General features: G+C 42.0%; 1 protein-coding gene across 2 annotated transcripts in view; it reads right to left on the reverse strand.

The window, feature by feature from the left end:
- The window catches only part of vipas39 (VPS33B interacting protein, apical-basolateral polarity regulator, spe-39 homolog), a 92,631-nt gene that overhangs the window by 63,524 nt on the left and 4,368 nt on the right, over nt 1–24,739 (reverse strand). The window contains exons 1-4 of one of the 2 annotated variants that reach the window (XM_059961786.1): nt 10,997–17,039; nt 9,325–9,417; nt 3,290–3,389; nt 1,863–2,009 (exon numbers count right to left, since the gene is read on the reverse strand). In XM_059961786.1, the coding sequence (XP_059817769.1) occupies nt 1,863–2,009; nt 3,290–3,389; nt 9,325–9,417; nt 10,997–11,008 (352 nt within the window). In that variant the 5' untranslated portion in view covers nt 11,009–17,039. Of the gene's footprint in view, nt 1–1,862; nt 2,010–3,289; nt 3,390–9,324; nt 9,418–10,996; nt 17,040–24,739 lie in introns of those variants that run through there. The other variant, XM_059961793.1, reaches the window with a different exon arrangement.

Genomic DNA, 24,739 nt, shown 5'->3' on the forward strand with positions numbered 1-24,739 from the left:
ATGCTCACCAGATACTCAATTACATCCTGGTCATAAGACAGTCAGAAGATACCCATGGGGTATGTAACACTGCAAATTACTGAACGTGGGGATCTGAGACTCGTTCTGAATGACACTCAGCCTGATGTTGAGAAGCTGATATCACTGCACCAAGCCCACCCACCTCACTGAAAGGTGAAAATGCAATGTAGTAGTGAATAGTTGGACTACTACTCTCTAAAATTGCTTTAGACAAATCTAAAACTTAAAATGTACAATGTAAATCCAAAACGTAATTAACTAAAGAAATACATTTATTTGTAGTTTTAAATATATTTGAATAATTTTTGCAATTACTTATCACTGTTTTGAATTTGAAGTTCCTATTTTCTTTCACTGTGCATCATAAATCAAAATTCGTAATATTTTTTAAGTAACTGCCAAAAAATGAAAGGGGTCGCTGGGGATTTGGTCTAGGAGCCAAGGGGGCGGTAACCCAAAAAAGTTTGGGAACCACTGATGCTTTACAACTGAGTAGTGAGGTAGATAAGAGTGCAGAATAAAGTGCAGTGCATCCTAACAGTAAGGTTCAAGATCACAACGAGATAGGTAATAAGGTTTAAGAGTCCATCATAACATACGAGGGAACATTCTATAGAAGCTGTCCTAGAACCTGATGCCTTCAGGCTTTTGTACCTTCTGCCCGATGGGTGCTGTCTACGAGGAGATTTACCCATTCTCCCTATAACTGCATGGGTTTCCTCATGTCCAAAGACATGAGGGTTGATAAGTCACTTGGTCATTGTAAATTGCCCCTAGTGTGTTGGTGATCTGAGGGAAGTTGAAGGAAATGTTCTCCAAGATGCCTGGAACAACCTACCAGACAATTTTGTTACGAAATTGGATGACAGTGTACCTTAGAGAATTGATTCAGTTTTAAAGGCAAAGGGTAGTCACATCAAATATTGACTTCATTTTAGTTTTTTTACTTCATTTAGCTCTTTATTGTAATTCTTTTGCTATTTAGAAACTTTTCAATTCATTATTTTTGAAAGCATCTTTGCTTTACAGAATTTTTTACATGTGCCAAGGACAATTACAACCACCTTGCAGTCAATGTCAGTATGACCAAGGAATGGACTGTGGACTTCCGGAAGGGGAAGTCGGGAGAACACACAGCGGTCCTCACTGAGGGGTCAGCAGCAGAAAAGAGAGCAGCTTCAAGTTCCTGTGTATCAACATCTCAGAGGATCTATCCTGGGCCCAACACATTGATGCAATCATGAAGAAGGTGCGCCAGGGTCCAAACTTCATTGAGAATTTTGGACATTTGATATGTTACCAAAGATTAGAAAACAGCTACAGATGTCCCGAGGAGACTATTCTGACTGTTTGGTATGGAGGCACCAATGCACAGTATGGGAAAAAGTTGCAAAGGGTTATAAACTTTGCGGGCTTCCCAGCACCATCTTCATTGATTTGATTTGACACAAACAACGCATTTCACTATATGTTTTGATGTACATGTGACAAATAAATCTTTATCTGATCTTATTTATATTTACAACATTCCAGAGGGCTGTTCCATCTTTTGCAGTATTTATCATTTCAAAGTGTATTACCTCACAGTTGTCTGAATTAACCTCCATCTGCCACTGCTCCTCCCAACTTCCCAAATGATCCATGTCCCTCAGTACCCTTTCATAATCTTTCACCTTATCGATTACTCCACCACTCATTCTTGTGTCCTCTCTTCCAGAAGGTGGAAGAAGAAGTTCCCAGTTTCAAAGCTCTGGCCACCACAAATAAGGGAGAACCTGGAGGACCCACTGATTTTTTTTCCTACCAGCATTCACACAAGACCTCAAACCAAAGTCATTTACCTTTGAAAAAGCTGCTTAGAGAATAAGAGGAGGCAGGCTTGGAAGTAGTCTGATGCATTGTGTCCGAGCTAGACCTTGAGGCAGACAACTCCCTGAGATCTCCCGATCGGCCCCCTGTTGCATTTTCTTTGATTGACCAGGAAATACCTGAGGAAAGAAATACACAATCTGGAAGCTCCTTAGCTACAAGCAGAGCCCTTCCTTGGATTTACAACACAGATTCTTTCAATATTTTTGCTGCCAAGTCTGCTCAGATGTTACTTTCTAAACACTTCACAGTGAGAAGGGGTGAAGAGTTCCTACAATGGTGCTTTTATTGTACTACCTAAGTTCCAAGATTGCAGCATTGCAGCAGAATTAGGCTATTTGGGCCATCGAGTCTACTCCGCCATTCAATCATGTTTGATTTACTATCCCTATCAACCTCATTCTCCTACCTTCTCCCATAACTTTTGACAGCCTTATTAAACAACAAAATACATCCACAGCTGTCTTTGGCAATGAACTCCACAGATTAAACATCTTCTGGTTAAAGAGAGTTCTGCTCATCTCTGTTCTAAAGGGACGTCCTTCTATTCTGCGGCTATGCCCTCTGGTCTTAAAATCTCCCACTATTGGAAACATCCTCTCCATCCACTCTATCTAGGCCTTTTAAAAGTCAGTAGGCTTCAATCAGATTCCACACCCCCTCCACAGCAATCTTCTGAACTCCAGCAAGTACAGACCCAGAACCATCAAACATCCCTCATACATTTACCCTTTCATTCTCAGGATCATTCTCGTGAACCTCCTCTGGACTGTCTCAAGTGCCAGCACATCCCTTCTTAGATATGGGGCCCAAGAGCAGCTAATATTCAATAAGTCTTAACCTACTTATGAGGAGCTTTGAAACAGTGCAGAGCTGCGATGGCTCATTCTCACATAAATTGTTTCCATAAGGGACTCAGAATTTGGCAAAGAAACAGATACTGAAGAAAAAATATATCATCATTCTGTGGGAGAGGAGAGAACTGAGGATGAAAGGAGTGTCTGTGTGGGTGAGTGGGGAGGTGGGCGAAAGGGGGGAAATAAGGGGGTTGAGTGAGGGAGAATAGGTGAGGAGGGTGTGGGCAAAGGGGTTGGAAGAGCAAAGGAGTAGAGAGAGGCAGAGTAAGTGAGGGGGATGTGCTACTGTGCGGAGAGGAGCGTGAGGGAGGTTTGTAAGCGATTGAGCTGTGCAGTAAACAAGGAGATGCGAGTGACAGGGAACAACTGGTGGTTGTAGATACTGCCTGCGGAGAGTATGGGCAAGCATGCAGGGAAGAAGGAGTGCAGAGAAAGAGTAGGGCAGGAAGAGGGAGAGAGAGATGGTGAAGACTGGTCATAGAGCTCAAAGTGTGAGGTCAAGTGAGCAAGAGACAGGAGTAATTGATAGCCACAATCCTTACTTCCAACAGGCTCTCCGCTCCAGCTGACCTTCTCCACATCGTCATCATCATCACTCACGATGCTGTGGAGGCTGTTCACTGCTCGCTTGGACTCCTTCAGCTGAAGGAACAATGCAGTAAAATATCATTGCACCAGAGAGCAAAGGCACATACACGCATAAGTCGATAGGTTTGTTAAGAAGGCATATGGTGTATTGGCCTTCATTGGTCGGTGACATGAGTTCCAGAGTCACAAGGAAATGCTGCAGCTCTATCAAGGAGTTTGTACATCCTCCCTGTGACGATGTGGGTTTCTTCCAGTGCTCTGGATTCCTCCCACATTTCAAAGACATACACGTTATGTCCTTTTATAGGTAAAAATCTTTACGTTACATCTCTGTCTATATGTGCAATTTATAGTAATTTATAATAAATAGTATGTACAACAGGATAGTCAATATAACAAAGAAATACAGTTGTGTCAGCATGAATTAAGCAGTCTGATGGCCTGGGGGAAGAAGCTGTCCTGGAGCCTGTTGGTCCTGGCTTTTATGCTGCGGTATCATTTCCCAGATAGTAACAGCTGGAACTGTTTGTGGTTGGGGTGACTTGGGCCCCTAATGATCCTTCTTGTCTTGAATAATGGGAAGTTTATATTTACAGATGTGCTGGGCTGTCTGCATCACTCTCTGCACAGTCCTCCGATTGAGGGAAGTACTGTTCCCATACCAGGCAGTGAGGCAGCCAGTCAGGATGCTCTCAATTGTACCCCTACAGAAAGTTCTTAGGATTTGGCGATCCATACCAAACTTCTTCAACCATCGGAGGTGAAAGATGCACTGTGCGCCTTTTTCACCACACAGCTAGTCTGCAGAGACCACATGAGATCTCGGTGATGTTTATGCCAAGGAACTTAAAGTTCTTCACCCTCTCAACTGCAGATCCATTGATGTCCATGGGGGTTACCCTGTCTCCATTCCTCCTGTAGTCCACAACTAGCTCCTTTGTTTCTGCAACATTGAGGGGGAGGTTGTTTTCTTGGCACCACTGTGTCAGGGTGGTGACATCCTCTCTCATTATTATTTGAGATTAGGCCAAGCAGTGTAGTGTCATCAGCAAATTTAATTAGCAGATGGTTGCTATGGGTAGTAGCAGAGTCATGGGTATACAGAGAGGAAAGGAGGGAGCTTAGGACACAGCCCTGAGGGGCACCTGTGTTGAGGGTCAGGGGGGCAGAGGTGAGGGAGCCCACTCTTACCACCCGGTCTGCACAATAACATGGGCCGAGGGACCTGTACTGTGATGTTCAGTTCTATTTCCTAAAACACTCTAATAAAACTTCATAGAAATAGGCATCTCAAACCTACAATCAGACAATCCTGCAAGAGCCACACGCACATGCTCATCAGCAGGGATCGCTGGTCTGGTATGATCCCTGGGTTGTATAGCAAGATATAAATTAGGAGCTGGGCTGATGGCTCTGATGCCATTTCTGTAGTTTTGTTTACAACCCTATTCCCATCAGAGCACTGCAACACAATTAGTCTCACATCAGAGACGATACACACTTCCAACTAAAACATTTATTAATAAAGGTTAAACATTTATTTAAAATAACAAACTGGAAAATGGATGGAATCCCTATTCTGAAATTAGTTTTGTCACACATACGTTGATACACACAGTGAAAAGCCTCATTTTGCGTCAACAACCAACAGTCTGAGGGTTATGCTGGGGGGGGGGGAACCAGCAAGTGTCACCATATTCCTGCACCAACGTAGCATGCCCACAACTCACTAAACCTATCCAGTATGTCTTTGGAATGTGGGATGAGACTGGAGCATCTGGAGGGAACCCATGTAGTCATGGGAAGAACGTACAAACTCCCTTTAGACAGCAGCAGGAATTGAACCATGATCGGTGATCACTGGTGCAATAAAGCAATTGCGCTAACTGCTACACTACCGTACCGCCCAATTGGATTCCACTGGATTACTCACTGCATTTTCACTTACTACCTTTGTATGAATAGATTCTAATTACATAATCATAATTATATAATAACAATTAGATAATGATATCTAATCATATCAAAGTGGATAATAAAAGTTTTTACAAGTACCTTAAAAATAAAAGGGAAATGAGAGTGGATATAGGACTGCTAGAAAATGAGGCAGGAGAAATAATAATGGGGGAGAAGGAGATGGCAGATGAACTAAATGAGTATTTTGCATCAGTCTTCACTGTGGAAGATACTAGCAGTGTGACTGATGTTGTAGTGTATAAAGGTAGAGAAGTGGATGCAGTTACTGTTATAAGCGAGAAGGTGCTCAAAAAGCTGAAAGACCTAAAGGTACATAATTCACCCAGACCGGAGGAATTGCACCCTAGGGTTCTGAAAGAGGTAGCGTTAGAGATTGTGGTGGCATTAGTAATGATCTTTCAAAAATCATTGAACTCTGACATGGTGCCAGAGGACTGGAAAATTGCAGATGTTACCACTCTTTAAGAAAGGAGGAAGGCAGCAGAAAGGAAATTAAAGACCAGTTGGCCTGACCTCAGTGGTTGGGAAGATGTTAGAGTCAATTGTTAAGGGTGAGGTGATGGAGCACTTGGTGACACAGGACAAGATAGTACAAAGTCAGCATGGTTTCCTTCAGGGAAAATCCTGCCTGACGAACCTGTTGGAATTCTTTGAGGAGATCACAATCAGAATAGATAAAGGGGATGCAGTGGATGTTATATATTTGGACTTTCAGAAGGCATTTGACAAGGTGCCACACAGGAGGCCGCTTACCAAGTTAAGAGCCCATGGAATTACAGGAAAGTAACTAACATGGTTAGAGTATTGGCTAATTGGTAAGAGGCAGCAAGTGGGAATAAAAAGATCCTTTTCTGGTTGGCTGCCAGTGACTAGTGGTGTTCCACAGGGTTTGGTTTTGGGACCCTTTCATTTTATGCTGTATATAAATGATTTAGATGATGGAATAGATGGCTTTGTTGCCAAGTTTGCAGATGATAAGAAGATTGGTGGAGGAACAGGTAGTGTTGAGGAAACAGGTAGGATGCAGAAGGACAGATTAGGAGAATGGGCAAGAAAGTGGCAAATGAAATACAATGCTAGAAAATGCATAGAAATAAATGTGCGGACTATTTTCTAAACATGGAGAAAATCCAAGAATCTGAGATGCAGAGGAACTTGGGAGTCCTTGTGCAGGACACCCTGAAAGTTAACTTGCAGGTAGAGTCGGTGGTGAGAAAGGCAAATGCCATGTTAGCATTCATTTCAAGAGGTCTAGAATACAAGAGCAAGGACTTGATGCTGAGGCTTTATAAGGCATTGATGAGGCCTCACCTTGAGCATTGTGAACAGTTTTGAGCCCCTCATCTTAGCAAAGATGTGCCGGCACTGGAGAAGACCCACAGGTGATTCACAAGGATGATTCCAGGAATGAAAGAGTTATCATACGAGGAACATTTGATGGCTCTAGGTCTGTACTCGCTGGAATTTCAGAAGAATGAGGGGTGATCTCATTGAAACCTTTTAAATGTTGAAAGGCCTAGACAGAGTAGATGTGGAAAGGATGTTTCCCACGGTGGGAGAATCTAGGACAGGAGGGCACAGCCTCAGGATAAAGGGGCGTCCTTTCAAAACGGAGAAATTTCTTTCGCCAAAGGGTGGCAAATTTGTGGAATTTGATGCTACATGCAGCTGTGGAGGCCAGATCGTTGGGTGTATTTTAGGCAGAGATTGATAAGTTCTTAATTGGACATGGCATCAAAGATTACAGGGAGAAGGCCGGAAACTGGTTTTGAGGAGGAGATTGAAATAAAGGATCAGCCATGACTGAATGGTGGAGCAGACTTGATGGCCTAATTCTGCTCCTATGTCTTATGGTCTCTGTATGGTGCAACTCACTTAACCTAATATCTCAATGTATTTTACCACTAACATCCACCCAATGAAGCAGTAGACAGAGCTACTTACATAATTTATGTATCATTTATAAGAACTACTCATATATCATTTTGTGGCCAACATATCTATGTTGAGATATCTCCGTCAATCACACACCAATTGCAAGTGACTGGGATTGATTTCATGCACAGAATTTGCAATATGTAATTATTCTCAAACCACCTCAATAGAAGAATAATTTCACTTTTGTCAATAATCCTGGATTCTGGTTACTCGTTTAATCGGGGTGCTTTGGTGAAGACAGGCTCTGTGGTCTGTCATCAGCCAGCAGTGCAGCGCTGAACTGAACTGAACTAAAGTTAATACTCCTTGACTCCTGGTTCGACGTCTGACATTCTATGTGTTATTTGCTCACTTTTTGTCATTCGTGCAATTGGGTCTTTTTTTGCACGTTGGGTGTTTGATGTTTTATTTGAACAGACTATATGGTGTTTCTTTGTTTCATAGCTGCCTACAGGAGGATGAATCTCAAGGTTGCATTCTGTATACATACTTTGATAATAAATGTACTTTGAACCTTTAGTCACTCTGCAGTTTCAGGCCTGAGATTTGTCGACTACTGTTCTAAAGTAGAGTTAATTATCTTCCCTCCGTGTCTAAAACACACCACCTAAATAGGGCAACGTCAACAGGCTCAGGGTTGGGCAGACCTAACTGGCTGAGTTGCCTGCCTCTGTTTCTATGTCAGATCCAAGGAAAAGTAAATGACCAACAAACACAAAATGCTGGAGGAACTCAGCAGATCAGGCTAAATCTATGGACAGAAATAAATAGTTGATATTTCAGGCCGAGACCCTTCATCATGACATTGATCACTGATCCTAATCTGCTGTTGTGAAAAAAGCAAGATTCACACAATTGGCAGGTGTCAAAACAGGCAGGAAGTAATAAGGAGGGGTGGGGGTGGAGTCAATGAGTGTCTTTTTCTGATTTCTGGCTGCATCACCGTCAGGTATGGTGGTGGGGGGGGGGGGGGGGGTGCTACTGCACAGGATCAAAGTAAGCAGAAGAAAAGTGTCCATTCAGTCAGCTCCAGCACGGACACTAGTCTCCGAGGTATCCAAGCCATCTTCAAGAAGCAGTGCCACAAAAAGGCAGCATCCATCATTAAGGACCCCCACCACCTAGGACATGCCCCAGGAGGTACAGCAGCCTGAAGGCACACACTCAACGATTCAGAAACAGCTTTTTCCCCATCTGCCAACCAATCTCAGAATGGACATCAAATCCATTTTCTTATTTCTGTTTTTGCACGACTTATTTAACTATTTTATGTACATATATACATAGTATATGCATATACATACATATTGCAATTCATGGTTTTTTCTATATTACTATATATTGCATTGAACTGCTCTTGTAAAGTTAACAAATTCCATGAGGTATGTCAGAGATTAAACCTGTTTCTGATTAATTCCAAGAAGACAGAAGATGGATTGCCAGAAATGTGGGAATGGAAAAGGGAGACGTCAGGATGCAACAAAAGGGAACATTTAATCATTAAACATTCCCTTCAAATCAACTACCTGGCTTCCTCAAAAGCCTTTTCACTCAGATCACCTCTGCCTCTTCCACTGAGGATGGAGAATTCTCTGATGGTCTACATTCTTATCTGAACAAACTCTCAAGCAACAAGATTAATTGGTCAAACACTGAGCTCCTGATGCTGAGATCTTGCTGTGCATAAGATTACAGTGCAAGTGTTCAAAATTAGCATTCTAATGGCTGCCAGCAGTTCGTGGTGTCTGAAGTAAGATATCGCCTTCCTCCCCGTGGAATGCGCGGGTTCTCTGGTTTCCTCACACAGCCCCAAGATGTATCAGGCAGGTTTACTGGTCCTTGTAAATTATCCCATGATTAGGGTAGGGTTGAAGGCAGAGTTGTCGGTGGGTGCTGGGCAACGGGGGTCAAAGGGCTGGAAGGGACTACTCCGCACTTTTAGTAAATAAATAATGACACTCCTTTCTGCTCCTCCACACCAAAAAGGATCATTATGTACAATTTACAACAAATCCAAAGGCCAAAAAAAGGGAACAATATCAACAGGAAATCCAAATACAGGCAGTTTACTTGCCTCGGCAAATTCATCATCATCATTTTCAAACATGAAGCCTTTGTATTTTGTGCTGTTCCAATAGTCATCATCTTCATTTTTATTTCTGTTCATCTGCAAATGTAAAAGAAACAGTGAACATGATTTTAAATGACCACATTTATAAACTAAAAGTCAATTCCTTAAACATCAACAAGTTTTGAGTTTCCCATCATAGTCAATGTCAAAGTAATTTTATTATCAAATTACATACAGAGGGTTACAGTCAAATAGGACACATCAGGTCCACTAAATTTTGGCCCAATTATGCGGCTGTCCCAATTAGCCAAAATTTCATGGAAATAGTTCAAAGGGTATAAAAATGCCATTTAACTGAGTTACAAATTATGTATTTAAATAAAATACAGAACAAATTAGAACATTACCAACACTACTACAGTACTATAAAACTGTGTATTAATTCCTATTAGTTATTGATGGAGGAATTCATCTAGTGTACACTGCTGTGTTCTTTGGATGCAACCAGTCAATATACTCTCCACCACACATCTACTGAAGTTCACTCAAGACAGACAAAAAAGCTGGATGAACTCAGCAAGTCGGGCAGCATCTGACCTGCTGAGTTCATCCAGCTTTTTTGTACGTCTTGGTTTGACCATAGCATCTGCAGTCCATTGATTCATTCATTCATGGCTCAGAGGATCAATGCCTGAGGTGGAGTAATGCTGATCCAAAAAAAAATCAAAGAAGATGTAGTCCAGTCACTGACATGTAAAAAAACTTAGCTAACAGAAGAGGCACCAAAATTACTCTCAGTGTCTTTCATAAAGAGTGAAACAGAATAGGTTCATAGTAAGTAACTGCTTGTGTAGAGAGAGTCAACTAATTTATATTTACTCATGGAATGGTGGGGATTAGAACTCACGGCATGAAAGGCAAAAACCTTCATGGTATTAAAAAAGGCTGAAGATTATAGACTGAGAACAGAGGACTGAGAAAGAATATAGCACATTGGTCTTTTGTCTGGCAAACAAAAATCAAACTCCACTTCAGTTACACCCAATGACTTGCCTCCACAGCCGTTTGTGGCAATGAATTCCATTGTATTCTGAGGCTGTGCCATCTGCTCCTAGACACCTCACTAGAGGAAACATCCTCTCCACTCTAGTGCTTTCAATATTTAATGAGATTATTATTGTCACATGTACCAAGGGGCAGTGAATAGCTTGTCTCGCATAAATGTTAACACTGATCAATTCATTACACGGTGCATAGAGGTAGTACAAGGTGAAATAATAACAGAATGCAGAACAAAGTGTAACAGTTTCAAAGAAAGTGAGTGCAGGTAGACAATAAAATGCAAGATCACGTGGTAGTGTGCGAGGAAGTCTGTTTAAACATCATTTGATTGATGACACCTCAGACAATGTTCCACTCGCTGTGGAATGAGTGATCTTAGATTGCTGAGCTCCAGATTCAGTCTTGAGCCCACAATACCCACTCCGGCAGTGTAAACATCTGACCACATCTGAGAGCTAACAGGAAGTCATACACCCACGACTGCTGACAATCTTCTAAACATGGTGAAAACACAATAAAGTCTCCAATATAACTGAGTGTTTGCTTATCTAATTTTGTGTTTATATATAGTTAGTTACTGGCGTCGGCTCCCTGGCCCCAACCACTCACTCACCCCTGAACTCATGCATCAACCTCTCAAGGATCAGGCAACAGGCTGGGTCCACGCATGCGTGGAACGCAAGGCCTGTCGGGTTTGTAGTTAATCAGACGTTTGACTACAAATCCCAGTGGCGCCTTCGGCTTGTGGACGGATCGTCACTGTTGCACACCATGAGCTCAAAGTGAAGCCGTAGTTAAGCTATCCCATCAACGAAAACATATTTTAAATGTCTTTTTATTTTTTTCTTCTTTTGTCAGACTCGTAATCTCATGTTTCGGTACGCGTATTATAGCGGCACGTTGCGTGCACCCATAGAATAGTGCCGTGGGACATCCGATCACTTGTTGGAATGGACCTGGTTCTCGACAATTGTTCATTTCGAACCTTTCAGCAGAAAATCAATGCTCTTCTTAACAGTTCGGATTTTCCAACATCGGCCCTGTATTTCTTTTGCCGTACTAAACGTACGAAAACCTAAAAGTGAGACAAAAAGAATAAAAAAAACCTCGCAGAATGATCCAAAAAGACTTTTAGGTAAGCAAGGGGTAAGAAATTTATAACCCCAATCGGAGGATCAGAGGCAGAGAAGTCAGCAACTTTAAATTCCTCGGTGTTATTATTTCGGAGGACCTGTCCTGGGCCCAGCAACTAAATGTAATTATGAAAAAAGCACGGCAGCGTCTCTACTCGTCTTAAGCGGTTTGCAAAGATCAGAATCCTGTTTGTTATCACCGGCACGTGAAATTTATTAACTTAGCAGCGGCAGTTCAATGCAGTACATAATATAGAAGAAAAAAATAAGATAATAAATAAATAAATAAATAAATAAAAAAAAATCTTATTCAGTATACCTTATATAGTATATGTATATTGGGTAGATTAAAATCATGCAAAAAATATACTATATATTAAAAAAGTGAGGTAGTGTCCAAGGGTTCAACGTCCATTGAGGAATCGAATGGCAGAGGGGAAGAAGCTGTTCTTGAATCACTGAGTGTGTGCTTTCAGGTTTCTGTACTTCCTACCTGATGGTACCAGTGAGAAAAGGGCACGCCCTGGGTGCTGGAAGTCCTTAATAATGCATGCTGCCTCCACATGGAGCTGACTAAATTTACAACCCTCTGCATCTTCTTTAGGTGTGCAGAAGCCCCCCCCCATACTTGACAGTGATGCAGCCTGTCAGAATGCTCTCCACGGTACATTTATAGACGTTTTTGAGTGTATTTGTTGATATACCAAATCTTTTCAAATTCCTAATGAAGTATATTTCATGTCTTGCCTTCTTTATGACTGCTTCAATATGTTGAGACCAGGTTAGATCCTCAGAGACTTTGACACCCAGGAACTTGAAACTGCTCACTTTCACTTCTGATCCCTCTGAAGATGGGTATGTGTTCCTTCATCTTACCCTTCCTGAAGTCCACAATCAGCTCTTTCGTCTTACTGACGTTGTGTGCCAGGTTGTTGCTGCGATACCACCCCACTAATTGGCATATCTCACTCCTGTATGCCCTCTCGTCACCACCTGAGACTCTACCAACAATGGTTGCTTCATCAGCAAATTTGTATATGGCATTTGAGCTATGCCTAGCCACACAGTCATGTGTATATAGAGAGTAGAGCAGTGGGCTAAGCACACGCCCCTGAGGTGCGCCAGTGTTGATTGTCAGTGAGGAGGATATGTTATCACCAATCTGCACAGATTGTGGTCTTCTGGTTAGGAAATTGAGGATCCAATTGCAGAGGGAAGTACAGAGGCCCAGGTTCTGCAACTTCTCAATCAGGATTATGGGAATTATGGTATTAAATGTTGAGTTATAATTGATGAACAGCATCCTGACGTGGGTGTTTGTGTTGTCCAGGTGGTCTAAAACCATGTGGAGAGCCATTGAGATTGCATCTGCCATTGACCTATTGTGGGGATAGGCAAATTGCAATGGGTCCAGATCCTTGTTGAGGCAGGAGTTCAGTCTAGTCCTGACCAGCCTCTCAAAGCATTTCATTACTGCAGATGTGAGTGCTACCAGGCGATAGTCATTAAGGCAGCCCATGTTATTCTTCTTGGGCACTGGTATAATTATTGGCTTTTTGAAGCAAGTGGGAAGTTCCGCCCGTAGCAGTGAGTGTTGAAAATGTCCTTGAATACTCCCACTAGTTGGTTGGCACAGGTTTTCAGAGCCTTACCGGGTACTCCATTGTGACCTTTCGCCTTGCAAGGGTTCACTCTCTTTAAAGACAGCCTAATATTGACCTTTGAGACAGAGATCACAGGTGCATCAGGTACAACCTTCACAGTGGTAGTTGTATTCTCCCTTTCAAAGCGGGCATAGAAGGCGTTGAGCTCATCTGGTAGGGAAGCATCGCTGCCATTCATATTATTGGGTTTCACTTTGTAGGAAGAAATGTCTTGCGAACCCTGCCGAAGTTGTACATCCAATGTCACCTCCAACCTCGTTCAAAAATGTCTCTTCAACCCTTGAAATAGCCCTCCGCAAATCATACTTGGTTTTCTGGTACAGGCCTGGGTCACCAGACTTGAATGCCACAGATCTGCCTACAGCAGACGACGTACCTCCTGGCTTTTGGTTTGGGAATGTGCAGCAAATCTTCGTAGGCACACACTCATCCACACAGGTCAGTAACAACTGCAGCATACCCATCTCAGTTCAAAGATGAATCCCTGAATACAGTCCACTGCACCAATTCAAAGCAGTCCTGTAGGCACTGCTGTACTTCCCTTGTCCAAACCTCCTTGGTCCTCACTGCTGGTGTTGCAGTCTTCAGTCTCTGTCTATACTCGGGGAGGAGGAGTTCAGTCAGGTGATCAGATTTCCTGAAGTGAGGGTGTGGAATAGCACAATAGGCATTCTTGATAGTGTTGTAGTAATGTTCCAGTGTGTTGTTTCCTCTGGTGTTGCAAGTGATCTGTTGATGGTATTTGCTTAGTGATTTTTTTCAGACTGGCCTGGTTAAAATCTCTCTAAACAATGGTGAAGGTGTTAGAGTGCGCTGTTTTGTGCATGTTGATCCCATTACTCAGATCATCTAAAGCCTGCTTGACATTGGCCTGAGGTGGAATGTAAACTGCTACCAGAATGACCCCACAGAACTCTCGTGGTAGTTAAAAAGGACAGCACTTCACTGCTAGATATTCCAGGTCTGGTGAGCAGAATTGGGACAGCACTGATATATTTGCACAGCAAGAAGAGTTGATCATGAGGCATACTCCTCCACCTCTGCTTTTGAGAGACTCTATAGATCTATCCTGACACACGCGGTCCTAATGTCCCTCTGATTCAACACCCTAGCTCTGAGATTATCGATTTTATTCACTGGAGACTGCACGTTTGCCAGCAAGATAATCGGTATTGGGAGTTTAAAACCCCGTTTCCTTAAACACACTGATATTTGGGTAGATGGAGCTTGTCAGCCTGGGAAGGCAGTCCATCTAAGAGAGGGAAAACTCTGATTTCAAACCCACTCATGGGAAAGGCTTCAGGAGTAAACCCTGAGGACAAATCCGGGAGCTGGAGTCCCTAAGGCAGTCCGACATTGCCTTCAACCTCGTTCTGGCAACTCCTGCGATGACACTGGTGCCAAGCTGTATCAGGCCTTGCCCTTCCCTTGGACAACATTGGTGGCGTGGAGAGGGGAGACTTGCTGCATGGGAAACTGCTGGTCTGCCATACAACCTTGTCCAGGCCTGCGCCCTGGAGAGAGAAAGACTTTCTAGGTGCAGATCCATGGTCTCGCGAGATTAATGGATACCATCATCAGCCCTAATCTACTGCCACGCTTCCTCCGTGGGCGCTTCCATCCACAGTTAAGAGTTGTTTCCGTCAGTTTTAAGCAGCGATAGTTCATTTGGACACACTAAGACATCTTTGTTGATTGTACTGACCTTGGAAGCAGTTGTGCTTTTAAGCTGTATCAGGCTGAAATGAGAATATTTAATTGTATACATTGAGAGTACTGCTGCTGCTTGAGTCGTCCATAGGTACCCTGGAGCCTGACATTTAAAACTTTGACAAACTTCTATACATGTGTGGTGGACAGTATATGGACTGACTGCATCACAACCTAGTATGGAAAAATCAATGCCCTTGAATGGAAAATACTATAAATAGTAGTGAATACTGTCCAGTGCATCACGAGTAAAGTCCTCCCCACCAATAGAGCACATCTAAATGGAGATCTGTCACAGGAAAGCAGTATCCATCATCAGGGACTACCAATGCCCAGGACTTGCTCTCTTCTCACTACTGCCAACAGGAAGAAGGTACAGGAGCCTCAAGATTCACTCCTCCAGGAATAGTTATTACCCCTCAACCATCAGGCTCTTGAACCAAAGGGGATTTCTAAGCTCAGCTTAACTTCACCCATCATTGAAATATTCCCACTAAACTGGACTCACTTTCAAGGACTCTTCATCTTATGTTCTCAATATTTATTGCTTATTTATTTATTATTATTATTATTCTTTTTGTATTTACATAGCTTGCTTTCTTTTGCACATTGGTCAAATGCCCAATTACGTGCAGTGTTTCATTGATTCTATTATGGTTATTATTCTATTCAAGTTTATTATCACCAGCATGTGTCATGAAATTCATTGCAGCAGTAAAATGCATTACATGAAAATTTAGAGCAAAAACTGTGAATTACAGTAAATATATAAATGTATATGTATATCCATTAGTTAAATAAGTAATGCAAAAATATAAATAATAAAGTAGTGAGGTAGTGTTCATTTAGGAATTGGATGGCAGAGGAGAAGAAGCTGTTCTTGAATTGCTGAGTGTGTGCCTTCAGGCTTCAGTATCTCCTCCCTAATGGTAACAATAAGAAGAGGGATGGGGGTTCTTAATAATGGATGCCACCTTTTTGAAGCACTGCTCCTTGAAGATTGGATACTATGGAGGTTGGTAGCCATGATGGAGCTGTGGAGCTGACTCATTTCACAACTCTGGTGCTTACTACAATCCTACACAGTAGCCCACCATGTCCCCCCCCCCCCCCACACCAGATGGTGGTGTAGCCAGTCAGAATGCTCTCCACAGTACATCTGTATCAATTTTCAAGTGTTTTAGGTGACATACCAAATCTCCTCAAACTCCTAATGAAATATAGCTGCAGTCTTGCCTTTTTTTATAGCTGCATCAATATGTTGGGACTGGAATCGGTCCTCAGAAATATTAACGCACAGGAACTTGAAATTGCTCACTCTCTCCACTTCTGATCCCTCTAGAGGAATGGTAAGTGTCCCCTCATCTTACTCTTTCTAAAGTCCACAATTAGCTCTTTGGACTTACTGATGTCGAGTGCAAGTTTGTTGCTGCAACACCACTCAACTAGCTGGTATATCTCACTCCTGTACACCCAACAATGATTGTGCATCAGCAAATTTATCGATGGCATTTGTGCTGTGCCTAGCCACAGAATCATGGGTGTAGAGTAGAGCAGTGGGATAAGAACATATCCTTGAAATGCACGAGTGTTGATTGTCAGCGAGGTGGAGATGTTATCACAAATCCACACAGATTGTGGTCTTTCAGTAAGGAAGTCGAGGGTCCAGTTGCAGAGGAAGGTACAGAGGCCCAAGTTCTGTAGCATTTTGATCAGAACTGTACGAATGGTGTTGTTAAACACTGACGTAGGTATTTGTATTGTCCAGGTGACTCAAGGCCATGTGGAGATTTATTGAGTATGCCTGCAGGAAAATGAATCTCGTATGTGGTGACATTTATGTAATTGGATAATAAATTTACTTTGAACAATGAACTCCCTAGTTATCTCACTACATCTCCTACAACGTTCTTTGTCACGGAACTCTACTTTCTCCCAGTTATATCCGCTCTGATGATGAGACTTTCTATAATGGTTTTTTAAAATGTCTTCCTTTTTTTTCTGACCGGGTTTCAACGGTTGACAAAGCTGTTGCATTTTTAATATGTTAGTAATAATTGAGTAATATTGTAAATATATTGTTTGATTAAGCATTTGTTGCTGTTTACATAATGTATTGAGGGTTATATGTAAAAGCTCATGAATGACAAATGTCATTACACCATCACATCAGAGTGCAAATTTTGCTTAAAATAAAATTGAATGTACACAAGGTATCTCCTGGCTTTGTGCTTTTCTTGTAATTAGTTTAAAGTGTTGGAGTTATGACACATAATAAGGGCTCTCACTGTTTGACCTTTCTATTTCCTGATTTGCTGCACTCAGCTCAGCTCTGTCTCCCCAACCCGTAAGCTTCTGCTCCACCAGCCACTGGACTCATCTTCCCCTCCCATGCTCTCACTTCATTATTCCAAAGGGATTGTTTCTTACACAACTTTCTAGAACATGGAACAGTACAGCACAGGAAACAGACCTTTCAGCCCACAATATTGTGCCAAACCAGCTAAAAAGCAAATCAAAAACACACAAACACTAATCCCACGAACCTACACAATGTCCACATCCCTCTATCTTCCTTACATTCATGTGCCTATCAAAGTCTCTTAAAAGCCTGTAATGTCTTTGCCTCTACCACCATACCAGGCAGTGCATTCCAGGCATCCACAACTCTCTGAGTAAAAAAACTTACCCCTCACATGTCCTTTGAACCTACCCCCTCCCACCTTCAATGTATCCCCTTTGGTCTTAGACATTTCAACACTGTGAAACAGATTCTCCCTGTCTACTGTATCTACTATAATAATCTTATAAACATCTGTCAGATCTCCCATCAGCCTCCGCCTCTCCAGAGAAAATAAACCAAGTTTATCCAGGCTGTCATGATAGCACATGCCCTCTAAACCAGACAGCATCCTGGTGAACCTCTTGTCACCCTCTCCAAAGCCTCAACATCCATCCCATATTGGGGTGACCAGAACAGTACACAATACTCCAGATGTGGCCTAACCAGAGTTTTACACTCTACTACCTCCACCTACCACTTCTTGACATTTTGTATGCAGTTATAGGAGAAGAAATGCTCGTTCCAAAAAGCAAAACAGTTTTTCCAGGTGAAGCAGCAATTCATTTACAGTTCTTCCAATTTATTAAGTTTTGTATGGTGCTCAAAATGTGGTCTCAATATTGAAGAAACCAAGTTCAGCTTGAGTGACTGTTTAGCTCAATAACTCTGTTCAGTTCACAAGATCAGCCCTTTGAAATTGTAGAGTAGATGTTGCATATCCGAACTGACTGGGGTCTGCAAGTGAGGAAATCAAGGATCCAATTACACAAGGAAGGATTGAGACCCAGATCTTGAAGCTTATTGGTTAGTTTTGAGGGGATAATGGTATTGAATGCTGAACTGTAATTGACAAAAAGCAGCCTGATGTACACAGTTTTGCTGTCCAGATGTTTCAGGGTTAAGTGAAGACCAAAGCATCTGCTGTGACAGTAAGCAAATTGAAGCAGATTGAAGTCACATCTCAGGCAGGACTTGATATATTTCATCAACAATCTTAAGTTTGAGAAGGAGAAGCTAAAATCAGTTTCATTAGTATTACAATGGAGTAAAGGGTATTACAGAGGCATGATAGTGAAGCTGGCCAAAGTTAATTGGAAGTGGTCACTAGCAAGGACAGCAGAACAGGAATGGCTGGTGTTTCTGGAGAAATTTGGAAGGAACAGAAAAGATATTTTGCAAAGATAAATATTCTGAACAGAAGATGAGGCAACTGTGGCTGACAAGGGAAGTCAAAGATAGCATTAAAGTAAAAGAGAGGGCATATGATATAGCAGAAATTAGTGGGAAGTTAGAGGATTAGGAAACTATTAAAAACCAAAAGGAGTCAACTAAAAAATGCTGTTAGGAGAGAAAAGATGGAATATGAAGGTAAGCTACCCAATAATATAAAAGAGAATACCAGAAGTTTTTCAAATATATAAAGAGTGGAAGAGAGACAAGAGAGGACTGACGCAAAATGACGTTAGGGAGGTAATATTGGGGGATAAAGAAATGGTGCATGAACTTAATATGTATTTTTGTGTCAGTCTTCACTGCAGAAGATATTAACAATATGCCAGAAATGCAAGAGTGAAAGAGGGCAACAGTGAGTGTCATTGGTATTACTAAGGAGAAAGTGCTTGGGAAGCTTGCTTTTAGTGTTTGCACAACTTGTGTCTTTTTTTTGCATTGGGTGTTTGATGGTCCTTTTTTTAATGGGTTCTTTTGAGTTTCTTGTTTTGTGGCTGCCTGAAAGGACACAAATATCAAGGTTGTATAACATATACATACTCTGTACTTTGAACTTTGAAAAGCCTGAAGGTAGATCAGTCATCTGGAACCATATGGACTATGCCCCAGGGTTTTTAAAGAGGTAGATGGAGAGACTGTAGAGGTAATTAATAATGATCTTTCAAGACTCAGACTGAAAGATCATTAAATCTAGCCGAATCACGGGACAATTTACTACGATAAATTAACCTGCCAACCAGTATGTCTTTGGACTGTGGGAGGAAACTAGAGCACTCACACGGTCATGGGGAGAACATACAGTACAAACTCCTTACATATATTCTATAGATTTGTTGAGTATACCCACAAGAAAATGAATCTCAGGATTATTTATGGTGACATATATGTACTTAGATAATAAAATTTACTTTGAAATTAGACTGGCATCTTGCTTGGCATGGACATCGTGGGCTGATGAGCCCTTTCCAATGCTGTGTTTGTTTTATGTTCCTTTTACAATTTCTCTACAAACAAAAACATAAAATTCTGGAAGATTTCAGCCAATCAAGCAGGAGAGGTAGAAAGTGGTTATCTGATTTAATGGATCCAAAGGAAATAATTTCCTAACTTGTACTTAGTATTATCATCTGGTTATTTATCACATTTACATTTCTGGGTCTTGCTGCATAGAAATTAGCTGACTGCACTTCAAAGAAATAAAATATTTTGGTGTTTCCTGAAGACACTAAAGATTCAAAATATAATTCTTTTCTCTTGAAATATAATTCATATAAAATGAGTTGGCCATAAAGCTGTTGTAACATGAAATTTGTTGTTTTATGGCAGCTGTATAATGCAAAGACATAAAATTACTATAAGTTACAAATAAATAAAGAGTGCAAAATAAAATGAGTGTGTTCATGGACGATTGATGGTGGAGCAAAGAAATTGTTTATGAATCACTGACTATAGGCTTCAGACTCCTGTACCTTCTCCCTGATGGTAGTAATGAGAAGAGGGCATGTTCTTGATGTTGATGGTGCTTCAAGAGGGATGATCGCCTCTCGATGATGTTCTTGATGGTGGGGTGGGGTGTGCCTGTGATTAACTAGCTGAGTCTGCAACCCTCTGCAGTCTCTTGCAATCCTGCGCTTTGGAGATCCCATTCCAGGCAGAAATGCAACCAGGGCTGCTACTGCAAAACAACAAACTTATTGTCATCTATGAGTGATAAAGCTCCAGGAGGACCATACCTTGCTGTAGGGTTTGGAGGCTTGTGTGCCTCAATGACCTGGAGAGCTATGTTGGCTCCAGTCAGGGCCTTGTGCTTTGGCTCTTGGTCAGTCACCCAAGCCAAACAGGTCAAAGTAGAGGCCAGACGAAGAATGGTCTACTGGTCCTCCAGGTTCAGGGGTTCAGCTCAGGGTTAACAACCCTGACTAGTCAAAAAAATTGTTACGGAAACAGCAATGAAGCATCCTTCTACATCTGAGTGCGATGGTATTCCTGAGTCTCCTTCCAGGACTTGCATGACTGATAGTAGTGAAAACCAAGAGGAAGCTACTGACAGAATGAAGGAAGCTCTGAACACCACTGGAGATGGAGCACCTTCATTGCTGCCCAAACCACCAGCAGAATAATGAGCAATAAGTAAGTAAGTAAGTGTGAGTGATAATAAATCTGATTCCAACTTCTCAATCTGTGTAAAGTTCAGTCTACAATACTGCATATGACTAAATATCAAGATTTCTCCACAACCTTCAGATTCTGTTGCTGTGTCTAAAAATAAATGTAGGTTTAGAAACTTCACAAGAAACATTTTTAAATCAATGCACGGCAAGTATGATAACATGCTAATTTCCTAATCTTCCCAGTAAACGGTCTTGATCTCCAAACCTCCTGTCTCTTAGACTGCTAAATCATCCATGTTTCCCTTTGCTGAGAGCTTGTTTTTCAGCTATAGCTAGTGGACAGAATTTTCTAGGGCTATGCCATGGCCTTACATTCAAAGAGGCAAAGCCAAAAAATTGCCTCTGCCTGCAACCTCTACCGACTTATTATTCTTGCTTGAAGTGCCCCCAGCTCCAATGATTGCTCCAAAAGTCAAATCCTTTATTCAATCCTTTATTAGCAATTAGCAAACTTAAAATCTTTAAACGAAAAAACTTAAAGGTACCTAAGTGAAAGCGTAAACAAGTATTATTGAGCAGAAGATACAACATCCACCAGTCTCAAGCTATGTAGAACAAAGCATGAAGATGTAACATTCTCCCCCACTCATGTGATTAGTTATCATAACAAACACACAACACAGAATTCAATGCAGATAGAGAACAGATGCATGGCTCCTACAGAGGCTATATTAAACAGGAAGGGGGTTATTTATAAGGGGTGATTGGAGAGGCTGAGGCTGGATTTATTTTCCCTGGACTGAAAGAGGTTGAGAGGTGAACTGATAGAGGGATACAAAATTATGAGAGGCACAGATAGCTGGAGTCTGCTTCCCATAGTGAGGCTGCCTAGAATCAGGGTCAATAAGTTTAAGGTGATGGAGATTTGAAGGGGATCAGGAATAAATCTTTCACACACAGGGTGATGGGGTTGTGGAGTTGGAGAAAGTAACAGAGCAGATAGAATTACAAATTTTAAAAGACATTTTGAGAGGTATATAGATAGGAAATGTTTAGAAAGACAAGGGCAAAACAGGCAAATGGGATTAGCGTGGATGAGCATGATGGTCAGTAAGCACAAGTTGGGCTGAACGGCCTGTTTCCATGCCATAGAACTCTAAACAGTGCAGGGTTTTCTACGCCCACTGCACTCAGCAACAAATATGCCCCTTTGCAACCAGCTGTGGGGATGACCTATCAGGGCACAGCAGCAGCAGCCAGCCTGCTGGCACTGTGGCCCACTCTGAGGCTCAGCAGGGAAGGGTAAGGTCAGGCAGAGCGTTAGTGATAAGAGATTTGATAGTTAGGGCCAGGATGTTGTATTTTGTCTCCTAGTTACCAGGGTCAAGGATTTCTCAGAGCAGCTGCAGAAGATTCTCAAGTGGGAGGGTGAGCAGCCAGAGGTCATGGTGCACATTGGACAAATGACATAGATAGAAAAGGGGAAGAGTTAGGGAAAGCCACTCACCTTACAAAGTAGTAATCACTGGATTACTCAGAGTACCATGTGGTCGTCAAGGCAGGAATAGGATGATAGTAATGAGTGACTGAGGAAGTGTTGCAGGAGCAGGATTCCAGATTTCTGGATCATTGAGATCTCTTCTGGGGAAGGTACAAACAGGATGGGTTACATCTGAACCCAAGGGGAACCAACATACTTGTGAGCAGTTTTGCTAGAGTTGTTGGGGAGGGTTTAAAATAAGTTGGCAGGGGCAATGGGAAACGGAGTGATAGGGCTGAGGATGGGGCAGTTGGTATACAAGTCAATGCGGTGAGACACTGAGAAAGCAATGGCAGATGATATGATAAAATAGCAGTCAGAGGGAAGAGTTGAAGTGTAACATGTGGGGCAAAATTGAAAATGGGTGATGAATACAGAATTGAAGGTGTTATCTTTGAATGCACGCTGTATATGGAATAAGGTAGATAACTTCGTTGCGCAGTTAAAATTTTGGCAGGTATGATGTTTTGGGCATCACTGAGACATGGTTGGGAGCTTAACACCCAAGGATACACCTTGTATTGAAAGAACAGGCAGAGGGGGTGGGTTGGCTCTGTTGGTAAAAAGTGACATCAATTCCTTAGAAAGAGCTGAGTTAGAATCGGTTGATATAGAAACCTTGTGGGTACAGTTAAGAAACTGCAAGGGTGGTAGTTACATACAGGCACCCAAACAGTAGCCAGGATGTGGGATACAAGTTACAACAGTGAGTAGAAAAGACGTGTATCTAGGGCAATGTTACGATACTCATGGGAGGGCGTGTTCACTGTGCAGGTAGATTGTGAAAATTAGGTTGGTTCTGGATCCCAAGAGAGAGAATTTGTAAAATGTGTTTGAGATGGTTTTTTAGAGCATCTTGTGGTTCAGCCCACTAGGGGAAAGGCAATTTGAAAATGGCTATTGGGTTTGATTAGGGAACTTAAAATTAACGAACACTTGGGAGACAGTGATAGTATCACAGCATTCACCTTGCAATTCGAGAGGGAGAAGATAAAGTCAGATGTATGAGTGTTACAGTGCAGTAAAGGGAATTACAGAGGCATGAGAGAGGCTGGCCAAAGTTAAATAGAAGCGGACACTAGCAGGGATGATGACAGAACAGTAATGGCTAGAGTTTCTGGGGGTAATTCAGAAGTTGCAAGATAGATAAATCACAAATACAGGAGGGCGGGGCTTAGGATGATGGTGCCTAACAGCAACCTCTTTGCTTGCATCTTCAGAAACAGCTCTAGTTTTATCTTTAGTATCTCTTTTTTTGCTTTTCAGGGCTCTTTTGAAGACCCTGACCTGGAGTTACACACTGACTTTGGTTCTTTGTGGAAATGGATCTTGTTCTCAGGGCCTCATGACCGGCCACTTTTTGATATGCCAAGGACGCAGCCTGGGAGACCAGTGAACCTTCAGGGAGCCAGACTTTCATGGCTCTGGAGGCGGGCAGATTCAAGGTCGTTGCCACCTAATGTGTCATGGGAGTACACGGAAGATTGAAAGCAGCAAGTTGGCTGCTGGCTGTGTGCCCAGAGACCCAAGATCTTTGAGCACAGAGCTTGGAAAAAGCAATTTAACAGACTTTAACACCATATATCAGCAAGTTGTTTTGTTATGTCTCCCCTCTTGCTGTGAAATGGGAATACTTCTTTTTCTCTTATTAGGGAGAGAGATAGCCTGTGGTATGTCGAATACCCGGTACTGCGTCTGTGTCTTTATTGATGCTTTGCTGCACACTTGAGTGCTCGGTGGAGGGTGCTGATGCTTTTTTGTTGGTGGGGGAGGGGTGGTTGCTTTGCTGCTGCTTATGCGTGGGGGGAGCTGGGGGGGGCTTTGGGGTTCTAATGTTTAACTATCATTCATTCTTTGGGGCACTTGGACAATTGTGGCTGGCAAGGGAAGTCAAAAGACAGCTTAAAAGCAACAGAGAGGGCTTACAATATAGCAAAAATAGTGGAAAGTTATAGAGGATTGGGAAGCTTTTAGAAACAAATAGAAGACAACTGAAAAAAAACATAAGGAGAGAAATATGAAGATAAGCTCATCAAAAATATCAGAGAGGATACCAGTTTTTTTCAGATATAAAGAGTGAAAGTGAGGCAAGAGTGGATATCACTGGAAAATGATACTGGAGAGGTAGCAATGGAACGAAGACATGGCAGATGAACTTAATAAGCATTTTGTATCCACTGTGGAACACACTAGCAGTATGTCAGAAATTTTGAGTGTGTTGGGGGCAGTTGTCAGTGAAGTTGCTTTACTAAGGAGAAGGTGCTTGGGAGGCTGAAAAGTCTGAAGGTATGTAAGTCATCTGGACCAGATGGTGTACACCCCAGCATTCTGAAAGAGGTGGCTGAAGAGATTGTGGAAGCATTACTAATTAACTTTTTTAAGAATCATTATATCCTGGAATGGTT

This window comes from Hypanus sabinus, chromosome 2 (assembly GCF_030144855.1).
Source record: "Hypanus sabinus isolate sHypSab1 chromosome 2, sHypSab1.hap1, whole genome shotgun sequence".
NCBI classification, from domain to species: Eukaryota; Metazoa; Chordata; class Chondrichthyes; order Myliobatiformes; family Dasyatidae; genus Hypanus; species Hypanus sabinus.